Source organism: Spermophilus citellus (genome assembly GCF_964194105.1).
Source record: "Spermophilus citellus genome assembly, chromosome: 10".
NCBI classification, from domain to species: Eukaryota; Metazoa; Chordata; class Mammalia; order Rodentia; family Sciuridae; genus Spermophilus; species Spermophilus citellus.
Window position 1 is genome coordinate 113,247,876 of NC_138197.1, and position 19,278 is coordinate 113,267,153.

The 19,278-nt window shown below is 35.9% G+C and overlaps 1 protein-coding gene across 1 annotated transcript in view; it reads left to right on the plus strand.

Annotated features, from left to right (window-relative positions):
• Nucleotides 1–19,278, plus strand: part of CFAP54 (cilia and flagella associated protein 54) — a gene marked incomplete at its 3' end in the record, with an annotated part of 282,789 nt that overhangs the window by 21,247 nt on the left and 242,264 nt on the right. Inside the window, exons 6-15 of the mRNA XM_081309497.1 lie at nt 1,522–1,665; nt 3,461–3,574; nt 3,697–3,798; nt 8,530–8,728; nt 11,918–12,099; nt 12,187–12,352; nt 13,277–13,362; nt 14,901–15,035; nt 16,085–16,235; nt 17,433–17,509. Of these exons, the coding sequence (XP_081165623.1) occupies nt 1,522–1,665; nt 3,461–3,574; nt 3,697–3,798; nt 8,530–8,728; nt 11,918–12,099; nt 12,187–12,352; nt 13,277–13,362; nt 14,901–15,035; nt 16,085–16,235; nt 17,433–17,509 (1,356 nt within the window). The remainder of the gene's footprint in view (nt 1–1,521; nt 1,666–3,460; nt 3,575–3,696; nt 3,799–8,529; nt 8,729–11,917; nt 12,100–12,186; nt 12,353–13,276; nt 13,363–14,900; nt 15,036–16,084; nt 16,236–17,432; nt 17,510–19,278) is intronic.

Sequence of the window (19,278 nt, forward strand, 5' to 3'; positions counted from 1 at the left end):
CATTTAATAATACTTGAGAATATCTGCTATGTACCTGGCCATATTCCAGGTACTGCTGATATAAAAATAAATAAGGCACTGTTCCAGTTCTCAAAGAGATCACAGTTTAATTTTGGAGTCACACATGTAATGTTAATGCAATTGGATATGATGTGTGATTCAGATAAACATCCCTAATCTGAAAATCCAAAATCCTTCTAAATCTAAAACTTCTGAGCACCAACAGGATGCCACAAGTGGAAAACTTCATATCTGATCTCATGTGATGGGTCAAATATATTTAGATGCACTAAATATAATGTGTGAAATTACCTTCAGACTATGCATGTAAAGTGTATATGAAACATAAATAAGTTTCGTGTTTAGTCTTGGGTCCCATCTCCCAAATATTTCATTATTATAATGCAAATATTCCAAAATGAGAAGATATCCAAAATCCAAAGCAATTCTGCTCCCAGCATTTTGGATCAGAGATAATTAACCTGTACATATGTGCATAGAAATTTATGTGGATAATATGTATACATATAATATGTAAACACAGGAGGTATCCTAAGAGTCCAGGGAGACAGGTCATCATCTACTTGGTGAGGGCTGGAATATTCATGGATAGAATTTAGAATTTGAGATTCTGACACATTTAACTCAACAGATTCTTATTTTTACCCCAGTAATATTTCTTATAATAATATGTGGAGCAGAAACCACATTTCCTTTCTTATAGTAAATCAAGTGAAAAATAATGTAATCCAGTAAACCTTTGAGCTTTTGGAATCTTTTTGAAGAAAGGGTAAAGATCACAGTCATAGTGTTTCCGTATCAAGCGTTTGTGGGAAGAATTTGTCAAGGAAGAATTAACCAGTGGACTTGTAGGGAAAAGCCATTCAGCTAGAAGAGCATCAGAAGCTGTTATGTATGTTCCTATGGACAGAGCAGTAGCCTTGTGATCCTTCTCCCACCATTATGTTTCAAATTGTACCTTTGAAATAATTATGTTGGTAATAAGCAGAATGCTTGCAACATGCCAAATACCATACTAGTACGTATTCATCTCTTTCTCCATAATAGCTCTGCTGTGTTGTGATCAGGAGAGGTAAAATTGGGACTGGAACCCAGATTTATTTGATCTTAATTTTTGTTTCTCCTAAGCATCGCTGGATCCCAGCTTTTCCTATTTTCTTTACCTTCCTATACTAGAATAAGATCCTGGTTCCAGGCCAGCCAATAACAATTGTATCCTTGGAGGGAACTCCTGGACTAATGTTGGCTCTTGATTCATTTTAATAAAAATGAACTGGACTCACAGGTTGAGTTTAGGAGCTAAGAAACATGTTCCAAAATGGCTACCTTGAGATCCTGAGTTCTCTGAATTATTAATATTGGTTTTCTCTTGACTCACTGTTAATGGTATTTTTTGGTTTAAGTCATCAGCACCTTCTGCTCACCACTTAGAATTTGGTGATATTCAGCAGAATCATCATTAAAATGGCCATAAATTCAATTGTGCCCTTTGTTTCCCAGGCCTTGGAATACCTGCTGTGGGCCAGCATGTGTATGGAGTCCTCGGTCTCGCTCCTGTCTGTCAGGTACTTGACATGGAGAGCCACCCTTTACACCGCTGTCTGCCAGTGCTACTATGACTGCCAAGCGGGTTTCCATGGGGAGGTAGGTGACTTAAATTCTGGTGGTTCTGGCATTTGAAATACAGCTTATTTGGCATTTTCTTCTTTGGGATGCCCTCAAGAAAACAAAACAAGACAAAAACAACAAAAGAATTGAAATGAAGCCAGGGCCTCAGTTCCAGCCTTTATTTGAAGCAGTCTGCATGGCCGTTCCATGCTGTTGATTTCCTACTGTACTTTCTGCTCTTTCCTTTATGCTCAATTAACTTCCACCCTCTTCACCTGTCTTCTGAAAATAATTTCTAGTATCTTTCTTTCCTCCTTTTGTTCACACATGTAAGCCCGTTCCTGTTTAGCTTTGTATTCAGTACCACCTGTTTTACATTGTGTCTCCTCTGCTTCCAGCCGCTGTTATTACATTCTGTTTTTTTTTTTTTCTTTGTACTTGAAATACAACTTACCTCAGCAGGGGCTTCCATTGGCTCCTGCAGTATCTCTGTGTACAGTAAAAAGGGGGTATAGCTCAGTGGTGGAGTGCATGCTTAGCACTCTTGAGGCTGTGAGTTCCGTCCCCAGCACCATGGGGGGAGGGAGGTCAATTTTTCTATAGTATTTGGTATTGAGTTGGTCACTGGGCCAGATCTTGGTGAAAACTGGAAACAGGCACCCCTGCCTCTGGGCCAAAAGGGTACGGGGGAGCTCTCAGTCCTTATTCAATAGCTTGGTCTGGGAGTCTTATGCAGGACACAGCCCTCAGAGCTGCACAAATACCTGCTTGTATTCTGTTCACAACCACAGATAAATCATCTGGCCTAACTGAAAGTTTCTTTACATTAGTTTTTCCCACCTAGACTAATTCTGAAGTGTTGGAAGGCAGTGGCCTCAGGGCAGAAGAATAGACTAATTCAACCCTCATGGGGAACTTTTATAGCCCAGGATACATTCTAGAAACTATTCACCATACATGGATAGTTATCTTTAGTATACCAGGGGTGGCACATTTTGTTCTATAGATGTTAACATTATCAGGGAATGAAACATTTGTGGAGTTTTGATCATTTGATAGCTGCTGGGATTCTTGCTAATTGGAGAATTTAACCCTCCATGCATGTGAATATGCAGTTGGTCTGGAAGCATCTTCATTAAAAATCATAAATTATGAATAAAATATTGCAAAGAAATGTTAAAATAATTGGCATGAATGCTTGTTATTGAACTCTAACATCTCTTTTAAACTCTTGTTATTATCTCTATAGAGAATTATAAATTGGTGACATGATTAGATAAGACTGCCTTCTTCCCACCTTCCCTTCCTCAGATATTTATTCAATACTCCCTGTATCCTGGGTATTGGGGTGCAAAATGAATGAGACCTTTAAGGACCTCACAATATAGTGGACAGTGTGAACGATTGAATAGATTATACAGTATGTTATAATAGGAAGGTTAGGATTTGAGAAGAGAACCTGAGGATGGTTTTGTGTGTGTGTGTGTGTGTGTGTGTGTGTGTGTGTGTGTGTGTGTAAGTAATGCCAAGGAAATGACAATCTGAAGGTACTATCTTACCTTTATTTTAGCTTTCCTTACTTTTTTTGAACTTCATGATTCATAAATTTAGCCTGTGTGAAAGTTTATAAGTTTAGACCTGTAGAGTTTAGCGGTACTTAAAGAAAATGATAGACTGGATAGCTACTGTATTACCAGGAGTCAGCAGCAGCCTGCAGTTTAATTCACAGATTAAATCAAGTGTCTAGGATGACAAAACATATTATCTTCATACATTTTTAATCACTGTGTTCTAACTTATTATGAACTGAATTTATTTTCATTGTGCACAGGCATTTGCTCGGCGTGGATTAGCTAAAATTGATGAGTTAAGGCAACTGGAATTAATGAGTTCTTCACAATCACAGGATGAATCCAAAAGATATTTTAGAGAGGCTACAATAAAGGTATAAAAATTTCATGAAATAAAAGAAATTTACTGCACTTCACAGTTGATTAGGTACTTAATATTAGTCGTAAAGAAATGTGTTCCATGGTTACTTCATATATATTCTTCTGTTGGAGGCAGATGGCGGTGATGATCTTCAAAAGAGGAGTATTTGAATCTAGAAGAAAAGTCAAAACTATCTTTAGACCAAAGATAAGACTTAATCTAAAGGAAGCTCAAAGTGTAAGTCTAAAAATTCTTCTCTATTTAAGACTCTTTTGGCAGTGCATTTGTATTATTATTCTGTATTTTCTAATAGTCATCAGTGATTAAATCCTGCCCTAGATTCTCTGCACCAATAGGCAAATAGTGAGAAGAATGTTTTCCCACCTTAGATATGGCTTCACTGTCTTCCTTTCTCTAAAAAGTTTTTCGTTCCTTAGCACAATCCTAGTTTTGCAATGTTAAGTTGAGAGGGTAAGGGAGAGCCTGGGAAAGGTATGAATGAACAGGGTCTTGCAAATGAGCAGGCTTCTGACTTAGTCTGCATGGGCCCTTGCTTTGACTGCTTAGTGTTGTTGGTTTAGTGTGCTTTGAAGACAGAAGGAAGAGGCACCCATTCTAATCACTTTGGGGTTTTCCTTTGGGAGAGTTCAGGAACTAGGTTATACTGCAGCAGAAAATAGGCCTCGCACCTTAGGTGGCTTAAAACAGGTGATTTCCCACTGGAGCCTGATACTGGTAGAGTTATCAGGGCTCTGAACTTCTGGCAGCTGCTCAGGGCCAGGCTGAGCAGCAGCACTTATTTAGAAAATTGTTGATCTGGAAGGGAGCTCTGGAAGATCCTGCCTGGGTCATGATGCTCTGCATGGAAGTGACTTGAGCCCTTTCTTTCATGTCACAACTAGTCACACAGCCCCTACCAAAAACGTGTATCTTTGGCAAATAGCACTAGGGACTATCACAGGGGAGGGAGTGAGATAAAGTTATGCCTTGTGGGGGTCCCTGCCCCCCTTTGCCTTTCTGAGCTCCATATGATTCAAGGTCCAGTTTGGTGTCTCTTGGAAGTTGTCCCTTATTGTCCTATATGGCCACCAACTCTCTGTAGGGACTGAAAATGAAAGTGAGGGGGAAGAAGATGAGTAGTTTTCAAGAGAAGAGTTACTGAGTCTCAGAACCTGGAGGGGACTTGGGAAATCACCTAATTCAGCTCTTTTCTGCTACGGATGATTAAAATGAAGCTTGGAATATTTAAATTACTGGCTCAACTTCACACGCTAACTGCTGGCAGAACTACAACGAAAATCTGCGTCTCAGTCCAGTATTGTCTCACTGCTCCAAGAACTGGGCTATTTCTCCTCAGTTCTTCTTATGACATTTAGAAAAAAAATTCTTCTTGTTCTTTTAAAGAAATCATGATAATTAAGTACTGATACTTGATCATGGTACTGTTTGAATGCGATTTTAGTGTGTCTATGAATACCCAGCCTAGAAGTACATATCATATATTCCTTTAAAATCCTGTTCCATACTGATCAATGGCATGTAACTGGTGACAGTGATAACTTAATCATAGATGCCTTGAATGAACTGCTGGTATTATTAAATAATAATGCTGTTGTTTCTGTGAGAGGGTAGGGTGTAATTTTTTTTCCTTATCAGTGTTTTTTTTCCTCTCTGCAAACCAAAATTCAATATTGTCATCAAGATTGTCATGACTTAGCACATTAGGACTTGCAGTCATCCTGATAGCAAAATAAATATACTTTCAAAGAAAAATGTATAAAATTCCATTTAAATTACATTAAAGGCTCATTTATTCCTGGTTTCCTTCAAGATGATTGTGGTATGAGAAATTCTGGTGCTATGTTTTTTTTAGAAAACAATTATAATTGTTTAGTGGGTAGTTTTGACAGATTAGCTAACAGAGACTAGCCCTTTTTAAAATAATGTCATATTACCTTGACATGTATTGCAGAATGTCCTACTTTTATAAGTATGAAATTATTTTATTATGTTTCCACAAAATAAAAAAATTTCAATATACCTTACATCTATTTTTGAGAACACTTCTATTTGTAATTAATTTCTTTTCTCACAATAAATTATTTTGACTTTCAAAATTTTTTTTGAAGAACTACTAATTCAGACTCCTAAAGATGAAATATTTAGTGATTCATTTAATAAAAAATTTAAAAATGTCTGCTATGTGAGCAAGATAGGTGAGATTACATTTAGTGCAGAAACTATATAATAAATAAACAAAATTATATCTTGTGAAAAGTTTTAAGAAGAAAATAATGATGGTGGGGATTAAATGACTTATACATAAAGTTTTTCCTGCACACAGTAGGTCTTCAGTAAATATTAACTATTATGCCTGTTTATTTATTATTCATTCATGCATTCAACCATCATGTATTGGATACCTGTGTTTTTAAGTATAGTGCAATGCTGAAAAGACTAAGTCACAGTCTTGGCTTTTTGAATGGTCTTAGAAAAGGAGAAGAGAACATTCTGAGTAAAGAAGCAGAGCATGATCATAGTTTTGAGGCCAAAGTAAGCAAAGTTGGATGGGGACAAGAAGTGGATTTCTGCCAATGTCTTGGCTGGGCACAAGATCACGAGCCACCACACACCTTGTAGATTCAAACAGCAATTCTTTATTCCCGAACTCACACCGGCCTCTACACACACGTTCTCCCGAAATCCAAGTTCTGCCCGCACAATTCACCTACTCCACGAGGCTTTTTTCAAATCCCATTTGAATCTCACGAGAAGTCAAGGGGAACAAACAGCAGGAACACCTTAATCCCAACAGCAATAATCTTCAACCTCCAACTTCCCTAAAACCCCTATTGTCTTAAACCGGGAATGCCTTAAAACCAAATTATCTTAAACCCGGATACTTCCTAAAACCTGGATCCACCCTGGTCATTGAGCAGGGTCACCTTTCTCAAACACACATGCAAGGTCACAGCAAATTTCCAAGGCAAGTCCATTTAACATGGGGTACACTGGCAAGGAAATATCGATGCGTCATTCCTACTTGGCAATGGCCCTCAGCAGATTTCAACTGGAGGAGGTGTAGTATGTTGGAGAGTTAGCATAGTATATCTCATGGAGTAGATTCATGGAGACCACAGCATTTAGAGGTGGAATGGACTATGTGGGTTGTGTTATTTAGACTCTCATCCGTTCTAACATTTTGAAAGGTTGTATAATATATCCTAAGCAGTAGATTGTAACCCAAATTGTCTATTTTTACTGCTATTATTTTAGTTATTTCCAATTTTTATTATTATAAATATTGATGTAACTCACGTCTTCAGGAATGCTATTTTTTCTTTCTTTTATTTCCTATGGATAAAATTAAAAATGTAGAATTTCTGAATCAAGGCATACAAATATTTTTATTTCTCTTGGCATATAGTGCCAAAGTGTTTCCAATATGGGTACTCTTATTTTCAAGGTGGTAACCTGCATGTACCAATTTTATCGCAAGGTATTATTATTTTGATATTACTTGTTGGAACTTTTTTTTTATTAAATCAGTTAGCAAATTTAAATGTGTTTTGGTAATTCAGTTATACAATTGAATGGCTTGTCATTTTAACCTTATTTCTTTGATCCTTTCTCTTACAAATGTGTTTACTCTTTTTATCTCCTTTTTTAATGATTTCTTTCAATCTATTGATCTACTAGATATTTTACTCTAAGATATATTTGAATGGACTCATTAACTTATTATTTTTATAGAAATTCATATTTCATTTGTCATACTTGACAATCCATTATTTTTATTGCTTCATCTTTATATTTTATATTTACATTTTTATAGATATTATAAATATTTATATTTTAAAATATTTTACTTCGTATTTGTCTATAGTTCTGATAAATGTTCTATTCCTTTTTGCTTGTTTTCTATTATATTTTTGTGAACAAATTCATTCTTTTCACCAACTGGTGAAAAATTATGGTTTCATTTTGAATACTTCTAATTATTAGAAAGTTCATTGTGCTTTTTAAATATATATACTTGAAAGCTCTGCTTTAATCTACAATACAAATCTTAGAAGAAGCCCTTTCCTTTGTTTATAAGGAAAGAAAGGGCAAAGCATGGAGGTCAATTTTTATTGAGTTTTTAGAGAAGCTGAAGCTAAGAAGCTGATGTTTGGGGGGAAATAGTCCAAAGCCTCAAGAAGAGGAAAAAACAAAAACAAAATAAATAAACAACAAACACCCCCCCCAAGAGAATTATGAAAAATATTGTTTTTAGAATATGGATTCTAGAAATGCCAACTAGAGCTACTGGTCTTAACTTCCAGGCAACCTAAATGCAGAGAACAGGCCATTTGTCAGATAAAATAAAGTGTGGAGGTGGGCTATCTGCAGGCGGTGAAGCCATCCAAGGCAGTACAGAGCAGAGTGGCTGGGAACTCAGGCCTAGCTAGTCACCAGCTTATGAGAACACAGCTGATCAGCTCTTCCTTAAGTTAACTACCACAAGTCTAGTAATGTAAATCATTGTTTCAAATTTGAGTTTGAGACATTCTACATTAGAATTTCCTGCAGTGCTTAGAAACAGTGCCCTACTCAGATCTATGGCGTGTCTGGAGATTTGGTCTTGAATCTAAGAAAAGCACCCAAGTGATAGTTAGGCCACCGAAATTTGCATATTGGTCCCTTAAGGCTGTAATTAAGGTACCACAAAGTGTATGGAGATGAGGCTGCCTTAATAAAAAGACCCAAATAAACAACCTTGGAAACAGAAACATAGAAACAAATGGCAAAGTCTTGATGTAATAGCAGCATGACATAAACTTAAATGGAGTTGAGTGACATCTCAAAAAATGGAAACCCTAGAAGCAGCCATTGCACTGTTAAACTAACCTCTTTCTTTCAGCGTTAGATAAATGAACATTATTTTGTTTGCCTTGTACAATGGACTGTATATTTTTTTAATTCCAGTTGCTGTGGCCACGTACCATCACAGAACGGCTGTTGGATGAAATGTTTGATAACTCCGCATCCCGCTTTCTGGCTGTCTTGGAGGCTCTTTCTGATCCAAACAGGCGAATACTACAAACTGGTCCTGTTGTATCTGATGAAGTGGAACTTCGTGATGTTGTCTCAGAACTGTTTATAGCTGGGAAAGAACTTTTAATAAGTAAACAACATATTAAGATACTATTTTATGGTAGCCGTGATTAACAAAAATTTTAACATGATAGTTATGAGAAACTGATAAAGAATTTATGCATTTTATATATTGACCTTGAATTCAGCAACCTTGCTTTAATCAATTGATAGTTCGAATAATAAAATTATATCCTTTTTTTTTCCAATTTTTAATCTTTTAACTTCTTTTTTCTTTCATGTCTTGACTCCTGCACTGGTTAGGATCTTCAGTGAACACATGGGAAAGATGTGGTGTCTTCAGTCATCCTTGTCTCACTTTTGATCTTAGGTGGAACATTTCCAGCATTTGACCATTAGTTAAAATATTTGCTTGGGACTTGAGGTGTAGCTTAGTGGTAGAGCACATGCCTAGCATGTGTAAAGCCCTGAGTTTAATCCCCAGCACTGAAAAAAAAGATGTAAAGATATTTGCTAAAGAATTTTTATAGAGAGCCTTTTTAGATCAAAGAAGTTTCTTTTATTTGTGGTTTTCCAAGTGTCTTTTTTTTTGTTTGATTCTTATCCTGAAGTTGTTGAATTTTATCAAAAGTCTTTTCTGTATTTATCATGATTCACTGTGTTTACCAAAGGGCTTTCTCTTTTATTTCTATTAATATGGTGAATTGCATTGAAAGTCTAATTTTTAGCTACCTTGTATTTTTGGAATAGATCTAATTTCTAAGTGAGGATTTGACTTTTTTATATATTGCTTGCTTTGTTTGCTAGTGTTTACTTCATTTTTGCTTCTTTGTTCAAGAGAGAGATTTTCATTTCTTATGATGTTATTTTTAGGTTTGACCCTCAAGAACATGTTGGTCTCATAAAGTGAGTTGAGAACTGTGCTCTCTTCCTTTATTATGTGGAAGAGTTTGTGCTGGATTGATGTTATTTCTTCTCAAATGTTGGTTGAATTTACTGGTAAAATCATCTGGACTTGGAATTCCCTTTGTGGAAGTTTTTAACTATGGATTCAATTTCTTTTATAAATATGAAATTATTCAGCTTTCATTTTCATTCTTTTTCTAAATCTTTTACCAGTTTGATAAATGGTATCTTATACCATTTATCACTTGAAAATTTTATATTTTAACCAGTATCTTACAATTTTTGTCAGAGTCATAATACCTCATTATGATCCTGATTTCTGTAGCTCTGCAGTGGTTTCCTCTTTTTCATTCCTGACCTTGGTCTGTTTGCTTTCTCCCTTATTTCATCAATTTTACCAGGTGTCTACAAATTTCATTAGTGTGTATATGGTGTGCATTTGTGTGTGTCATGTGTGTTGGTGTAGTCTGTGGTGTGTGTATATGGGGTGTTGATGTGTGGTGTGTGTGGCATGTGTATGTAGTGTGTTTGCATGTGAAGTATGTGTGGTGAGTGTGTTTGTTGTGCATGTGAGTGTATGTGTATTGAGAGTAGGTGTTTGTGGTGTGTGCCATTTGTGTGTGTGATGTGTGTGTGGTGTGTTAGGTATGCTGGTGTGTGTAGTATGTATGTGTGTATTATGTGTGGTATGGATGTCTGTGGCATGTGCATGTGGTGAACATGTGTGTAGTATGGTATGGGGCATGTGTGTGGTTTGTGATGTGTATTGTATGTGGTGTGTGTGATATGTGCATATAGTGTGTGTTGAATTATGTGGTATATACATATGGTGTATATGTGTGTGCAATATGTGTGTTCGTGGTGTTGGCATGCCTGTGGCATGCATGTGGTGTGTGTGTGTGTGTCTGGTGTGGTATGTGTAATGTAGGTGTGTTTGTGTGTTGGTATGGTTTGTATGTGGTGTGTAGTATGAATATGTGTATGTGGCATGGTGTGTATGTGTGTGTTGGTGTGGGGTGTGCAGATATGTGTGTGGTATGTGTGCAGAATGTGTTGTGTTGGTGTGTGTAGTGTATTTGGCATGCATGTGTGTGGAATGTGTCATGCGTATGTGTGTTATGTGTGCTGTGTGTGATGTGGCATGTGTGTAATGCATGGTTTGTGTATGTGTTTTGTGTGATATGGCATAATTCTGAGTGTGGTTGTATGTGAGTGATGTGTATGTATTCTGTCATTTGTATGTGGCGTGTGTACATTGTGCATTGTGTGTGTGTGGTGTGGCAGGAGTGTATATATATAATTGCATGTGTGGTGTTGGTGGAGATTGTGTTTATGTGTGGTGCATCTGTGATATGACATGTGCCTCTGTGTGGTTGTATGTGTGTGGGATGTGTGTGTGTGTGTGTGTGTGTGTGTGTGTGTCTGTGTGTGGGGTATGCCTGTGCACTCATCTGAAGGCAGAGAGCCTCTGGTGCCAGTTTAGGGCTTATCTCTTAAAAAAAAATCAAGTTCTTTGTGAGAATTTCCTTGACTCCCTTCACTCAAACCCTAATGATTGCCCCCTCTGCATCTTCTTTTCCAAGGAAGGGCGGTTCCTCCTCCTCTTCCTCTCTGTCTGACAGTTATTTCCTTCCAGGCAATCACTTTATATCACTTCCTCATTCAAGCTTCCTTACTATAAGTTTTCTCCTTGGTACAGTTAGATTTATTAAAGGAATTGGCTATTTTCACTGTTCTAAATTCTTTTCTTGAAATTTATGTATCAGAAAACTTCTGTCCCTCACACCCCACAGAGAATGTCCTGGACAACCTCATTGCTTATTCGAGGGTCGCTTTTCCTCTTCACTCTTGGCAGTTTTGTTACAGTGCTCTTTTCCCACTAACCACTTCCCTTTGTGCCATTTCTCCCTCTGCTCTTCTCTTAAATTTTGACGTTTCTTCTGCAGCTATTCAATGCCTACAGTGGATCCTGCCATTTATGATGAATGTGTAATTGTGACTCTACAAGTTATATATTCCAATTAAAGATCTCTTTCTCGAGTTTCCAGTCCGCACTTAGCTGCCCACTTGGCAAGTCCACTGTTGTTAATTCTGTTTGCCTCTCCATGCATCTTCTGGGTAGATTTCCTTGGCCGAGCCTGTGTTGGTTGCTCTTCCTGTTTGTCCCTGCAGCAGCCTGTTTTTGCCCACTTAGATTTCTTATTTGCGCCTCTTGAGTGTAACTCAGTGAAGGTGGGGATTGTGTCCTTTCCTTTACATTGTTTCCTAGCACTTGGCAGTGTCTGATAGCTAATGTTTAGCCAACATTTCTTTGCAAGGATGCTTTTTCAAACCTCTCCCTTTCCTTTTCTAGTTTCAAGTATTGGTCCAAGTGGAACGATTGGTTTTCCCAACACACCTCTTACGGAGCTTATGATAGAAAGAACAAATGTTATTTCTCTGGATGCTGCTGTAAAGTTTATAAAATTAGCATTTACTTATGAAGAATGGGGTTTATTTGAATCTTTAGCTATGCAGCTTATTTATTTTCTCCAGGTAATATATGCAAAACCATTCATTTGTTTTTGTTTTGTTAAAATGACATTGGATTATTGTTTAACTTGTGGGATGTACTTCTCTAAGAGGCAGGATGATCCACAGTCAAAGCAAGCAGAGAAGGATTTAACTCTTCTGATTGCAATCGAACCACTAATCAACCTAAAGAAAAGCAAAGGTTTGATACTTCCTTTGGACAGTTATAAAGCAGGAGAGTCAGCTCAAATTTATTTAAAGCATGTAGTTTCACATGGTGAGTCATTATTTACCTTTTTGAAAAATTTAGTTTTATTGGATAAAAGATGCTCTTTCTAGGTGAATTGAGAGAAAGAATGTTCAAGGCAGAGGGAACAGGAGGTCCAAAGCCCCTGAGGGAAGGGTGTACTTATCCATGGAAGGAATGGCCAGTGGGCATATGTATTTGGAGGGCACTGGTGGAAGTGGTGGAGTTTGGGAGTAGATAGGTGGCGAGATCAGAGAAATAGGTGGGTACCTGGTGATGCCATTCTGGTGACAGTTTTGACGAGGTGAACGAGGTTCTTCTTAGCTGCTGACTTGCTGCAGTGAGAGGCCAGCAGGGCTTTGCATCAAAGGGCAAAAGAACTGGTTCACTTTAGTAAGGGCAAATCTGGTCTCCCCTCTCTCCAGCTTGTAGCACTTTCCATTGTAGAACTTAAATAACTTAAAAGTTATTGCTAATGTAATTGAAATCCTGATCTAATTTTTAGACCAATGAGAATTACTTAATTTCATTGTTCATATTTTCCCTTGCTCTTAAGGCATTGCATGGCTGCTCAGTTGCAGTAAATCATTTGGATCAAGTCATGAGGCACTTTTTCTTCTAGTGGTTTCTGAATAGATATTCTTATCATTTTTCTTTCAGCTGCCCATTTTACATGTACTTTAATATTGTAAGCCTCTTCAATTTCTCTTTGGACTTACATATAGTGTAACATATAGTTGACTTACATATAGTGGTTTAATACTAGTAATAGTTATTTGAATTGGGTTAGATCTGCTTCGATTCATTTTGATATAGAAGCATTTAAATTATTGACATGGTGTTTGCCCAGATATCATTTGGGTCATTTTTTTTGAAGGATTTCTGTGTTTCTCTGTCTTTGGCATTTGAAGTTTTATGATTGACTTTTTGTTTTCTTTGACTTTTTGAATGCAGATTCTTATGTGAGGAATTATGGATATTCAGAAGATATTTTTCATTTGGCAGCTGTCCTGTATGTCTGTGTCTGTAACTCTCCCCAGGTGAATTATCTTTTTTGAATAACTTAATAATGTGGAACAAGATTATGCCTAACTTAGGACCAGGTTTAAAATATCACAGGATTTGTACCTAAAGTTATGTATTTTGTACCTAACTAATTCTTGAGTTAGATCATGGTTTGTAATTTTAAGTTTCTTTTTATTATTGAAAATGAAGATTTTGGGTGTTACTCTGTTTCTTGTTGGGAAATCCCAAGGCCAGCTGTGTTTCTAGTGATGAAAAAAATGGGGCAGTGGTTAAATTAAAGGGAGAGCTAATATGCTTGGTGAGAAGGGGCTCTTTAGCCCCTGATGAAAGCCTGGTTATTGCTAGGAGTTGTTTTCGCATGATGGTCTGCATTTAGAAATGGTCTATACATGGCTATGAATGCTCATGTACAACTAGTACAACTAGTTTTCCATCTGAATTCCAGGGGTCCCCAGGGCTTCTCTGAAGTTCCTCAGAAGCCCGAATTTGAGCAGCAGCACCCTAACCTGTTTTTACTAATTCTGTATATAATATTGAGATTCTGATGGAATTTTGTTTGAAAGTTTGGTTTGATATACAATTACATTTGAGACCCACCATTACCGAGCATTATACTAAGCTTTTGCCCAGGGAAGTGAAACTGAGTAAGGGATATAAGAAGTTCTGCTGTTAAAGTATTTCCCATTTCTTCTGGGTTTATTAGAATGTGTTATAACATGTGACAAGTACTTAATTTTTGAAAGGAAAGCACTTGGCTGAAAATGTAATTTTCAGCCAAATGTATAGTGGGAGAACTTAACAAAAAATAACAATCAAGGTTTGAAAGGGTAAGGGACTTTCATCTGTCCATTTTAAAATAATTATGTCTTAGTTCAGCTCAATTAAATTCAGTAAACATTTATTGATGTTCTAACTTTTATGTTCCCAAGCATTGTACTGCAGTGTGATATATGTCAAATTAAATCCTAAAGCTGCCTCAAAAGAGCTCAGAGTTTGGTAGTTTTAAATCATGAACTTCATATACTGAGCAACTTTGGTTTTCTTTTGAAAAGAATTTAGTAACTTTGATTTGCCAAGAAGCATACTAGTTCTGGATTGCTCTTGAACTTCATACCTGGTATGAAGTTCTCCCATACCTTGTCTACTATATCCTTTACCCAACACCTTTCCCTCTCAAATTACTATCCTCCTCCCCCATCCTTTATTATCTGAATACAAGATTCTGAAAAAGAGAAAAGTTTCAAAATTGGATGGAACTTATTGATTTTCATACTTGCCTAAAGTGTTTGGGACTTTTTAGAGAGACAGAATAAGCCTTGGTTAAGAGTAAGGATCCTTTGGTCTGCTTATTATTTCTGGCAATTTCATCTCCTGTGTTTCAGTTTGCTCATTTGTGAGGTAGATAGTAACGGCACTCAGCTTATTGGGTTGGTATGAGGTTAAATGAGTCAGTATATAGATAAAGCTTGAGGAGTGTCACCTGGCACACTGTAATTTTTCATACATACAGCTTATCATACTTGTTCATTTACTTCATCACTTTTGTTTTCAGGATGTTCAGCCTGATAAAGAAATCGTTGTGGACATGATAATGTTCCTATGGCAGAAATGCAAATTAGGAATTCAGAAGATCAGTATGTCCAGAAACGACTATAAAAAATTCACCCAGAAAATCCACAATAATAAGGTATTTCTTTTTTGTTTCCCCTTCAGATTTTTTTTGTTATTGTTAATTCAAGTTTCAATATATATTTCAAATCTAGAATTTCCCTATTTATGCCCCTAATAACTATAATCATTTGCAGATGGATGGTGTTGGAAAGATATTCTTTGTAGTGATGAATGAGCCTTTTCTTTAATGTGTTTTCCTGAACCTCTGCCCTGGTATTGTTTTGGGGAGTGGGCTAGTATTTCAGTTTTAAAGGGAGGAATAAATATAGTATGTCTAAGGTCACAGGAGGTTGGACAAATTATTAAGAAGATGAATAATAGAAAATACAAATAAGTAAGTAGTTTCATGTTTTCTTCCTGCAATCATATTTTTGGACTGTTTAATAGAGCTGTTTATTTTGTGGTAAGAACAGGGTTGAACATTTGAATATTATAAACTGGAAATTTAAGAGAAGATATTCTGGTAATAAATATTTTAGCTCTAGTGATTCTGAGTCTCCTAAGGTTAGCTACATGAAGATACGTAGGTGTGTTTTTTCTTTTTTTAAAATTATGTGCTCTTTCAAGTAATGATGTGGGTGCATAAATGTTGCTTTATCATTTTAGGTTCCAAAGTGTGATGGTTGGTTTTATATGCTCAGCTGGGGACATAGGCGTGAAAGTTGATTTCTAAGGCATCAAGAGTGGAACCTGAAACACCTGCTTATCTAACCCCACTAATTTGAAGGCCTTTGATCTTGATCAAATTTTGCTTTAAAGGGAGAATAAGAATTTTGAGGATATAGATAACATTTTGTGATGTATAAAAATAACAGATCATAAATTTGCCATTAGAGCTGTATGTGTGTGAATCTTCTTTATCAATTTATATGGGTTTATTATTAGATATTATGTTTTAGTATCACTCTATTATTTATAATTAGGAAGTATTAATAAGGAGGCCTGTATAATGTTTCTTCATACTTAGAACTTGGTGATTTCAAAGAAGTACTAAGTTTTGAAAAATGTCTAATTCTACAATGTAATCTATTTTAATAAGTTTTGCTCTGTATTTTCTCTTTTTAGTGGTTTTATCTTCTGTGGCAGATAAATGAAGTGATTCACAACTATAAATTGGAAGACATTGACATTGCAGTGGTGGCAGAGGTCACATTACGATTAAGTGAAATATTAGAGTTTTTAGGAAGCCCAAGAAGAAAATTTAAAAAACATCCAGGTAAAATACCGAATGAAAGATGGGATCATTAACTTACACACATTTGAACATAAAGAGACAAGCATAAATCAGAGCACAGGATAACTTGGGTTAGGGGAAACTAGGCATGTCAGCATTGTGCTTCATTGATGTTTATCATCTGAGATAAAACTGAAATACTAAAAAATACTTAAAAAACCCATTTCTTACTTAATTGTATTGTTTTGTTCACTCGTTACTTTTAGAAAGACTATTATTTTATTCTGTTAATTTTAAATGGGCAAAATATAATCTCAGGTATTAATTCTTTGTTACAATGTTTCACCTCTAAAGAACTAGTAGATTTTGGAGCATGAAATCCTTTTTATAAATTTGAGAACTAATATGTTGATGTAATGTGGGCTAGATATATAAATTCTTATAAATTTTCTAAGAATGTTATTCTCATCATCTTATTGGCACATTGAACTTAAAGTACAAGCCATTCTTCTATATTACTTACCATAGTCTGCTTTAAGACATCTATTAGATTTTTAAGTAATGCATTGTTTAGTTTGAATTATTAAATACATTTTAAAATTATAAAATCAACATTGTCATATAAATATTTATGATTCATATCCCTCTAATTCAAACTAGTCTTCTCTGATATTTGTCTAAATTTATATGGCTTCTATACTATTCTGTTCTGAGTATTTTAAAGTAGACTTTATAGTAGGTTTAAGAAGACCAATGTCTACCGTGATATTGTTTTGTTGATAAACAAGATTATTATTTGGTTTATTGTATTACAATGAGATTTTTTTTTCTTTTTGAGATGAGAACTCACTGGGTTGCCCAGGCTGGCCTCAAATTCATGGATTTAAGTCATCCCTGCCTTAAATGTCCCCACCGCCTCAAGTGCTGGGATTACAGGGGCACCATTGCTTCTGGCTCTGCCAGACACTTTTAGCTGGCTTCATATACAGAAAAAAATGTAATCACACAAGAGGAGCAATTTAGTATTCTGTCATATTCTAAAGTATTGAATTATTTCTGAGATCATTATAATTAAAAAGATAAGCAATTAATAGAATTTATTATGATTACGATTTCTTGCTATATGTCCCCTTTTCTCTCCTCTGATCCTTCCTTCTTCCCCTTTGTTTCTTCTTCTCTTCTCTTACTCTCTCCTCTCTCTTTTCCTTGTTTTTATTCTTTCTTTTCTTTTTTTCCTAGATATACCTTTAAAAACAGAGATTAAGATATTCCCTGGGACTCCAAAAAGAATCATGGAAGTTCTTCCAATATTAAAGGTATTACAACACATTGTAGAGAATATAGTTAAATAAAACTAAATCACAGTAGGTTGTTGTAGAAGTAATTTTAAATGTTTAAAACTTGAGAATTTATGGTTTCTGTATGCATTACAGGAACATTTTTCTACCTTTTGCTTTTACTCTAGAAAAAATCCAATTATTTAAAAAAAATAAGCTAGTTAAACATCTTAAAAAGATTTATAGTTGAATGTGTTATGATTCATAGATTTATAGAGAGGGGATGGCCTACTCAGCAAATGCCTTTGACAGATAAATGAGTTATTACCTGATCACAGTGCACTTAGAATAGCTGTGGCCCTTGGGAAGTTCTCAGTGAGCTTAAGAGGAGAAAGGAGTGGGGGATGAGTAGCTATTCCTCTTCTTTATTATTCTTTTCTTACAGTATTTGAATTACTTCTGTACATCATGCATTGTGTTGTCCTGTAGATCTGAATGGGGTTCTGGGGACTGATATATATCTACATCTATATTCACTTATTTTTTACTTGTTCTAATTATTTATACATGACAGTAAGTGCATTTGGACACAACATACATAAATGGAGTATAACTTCTCATTCTTCAGGTTGTAGACAATGTAGGATTACAGAGGTCATGTGATCATATATGCACATAGGGTAATAATATCTGATTCATTCTTCTATCATTCTTATTCCCATACCCACTACCTACATTCATTATATTCCCTTATTTATTGGCAAAATCTGGAACATTAGCAAACTCTGTCCTGTGTGATGCTGGTGTTGTGTATCAGAAAATGATACCATGATCATGGACCTTGAGTGGCTTTGGATTGAACACAGTAGAATTCTTTGCTGGGAAATTTCTCAGAGGAATTGATTTGTTTATGAGCAATGTGTTTTTCCAAAGAAATATAAAGTACCATGTATTCCATTATTTGAGCATAAAACCCCTTTTCTCATTGTGGAATATCTACTTATATCTGATTATAAATTTCAGGCATTTTACCACTTTTATTACCTATGTGCGCGTTCTGAGTCAGTATGGAGTATTGTTTGCTTGTTTTAAAATTTGTGTAATTAATGTCATACCGTGTGTATTCCTGTTCAGCTTGATTTTTACTCAGCATTGTATTTTTTGAGATCCACCCAAGTAGATTCATGTGCTCGTGGTGTTCATTTTCACCACATCCAACTTGTTCAGTCACATGGTAAGGGTTGGAGATTTGACTTAGATGTTTTGCCCTCATAGTCCCGGCATTTAACCCCTGTGCTGCATTGCCTCTTGATTAAAAAGAAGTCTTCAGGATATTTATTTTTCTAATGCATAGAAATACGTAACTTTAAGTGTCTTTAATAATATACTACCTGCTCCTGTCACCTTTATTTGTAGCAGCCCTTTGAAATATAAGAACAAGTGATCATTTAAAAAGTGTTGTTTCAGCTACATTTCTGCCATACTTGTTACAGTACATAAAGTCCTAAGGGATTAGGTGCTAATCCAGTTATCATTATGAACGTATAGGAAGAAAAGGGGAGGGGTTCATTCTGAATTTACTTTCTCAAATGAATGTGCATCTTCTAAGTTTCAGTTCTTTATTCTATATTGCTCTTGGATTTGAGAAATCTCAAATTGGAAAGAGACTGTCCTGCATAACAGGTGGAGGAGACCTTATAGCTGTTTGACAGGGTTTTTTAGGGATCACTTCTTGTGCTCGCCAAGCATACAGCTTCCTGCTTCTCACTCCAGACACATTCAACCAGAATTATGGATGTGGAGTTCTT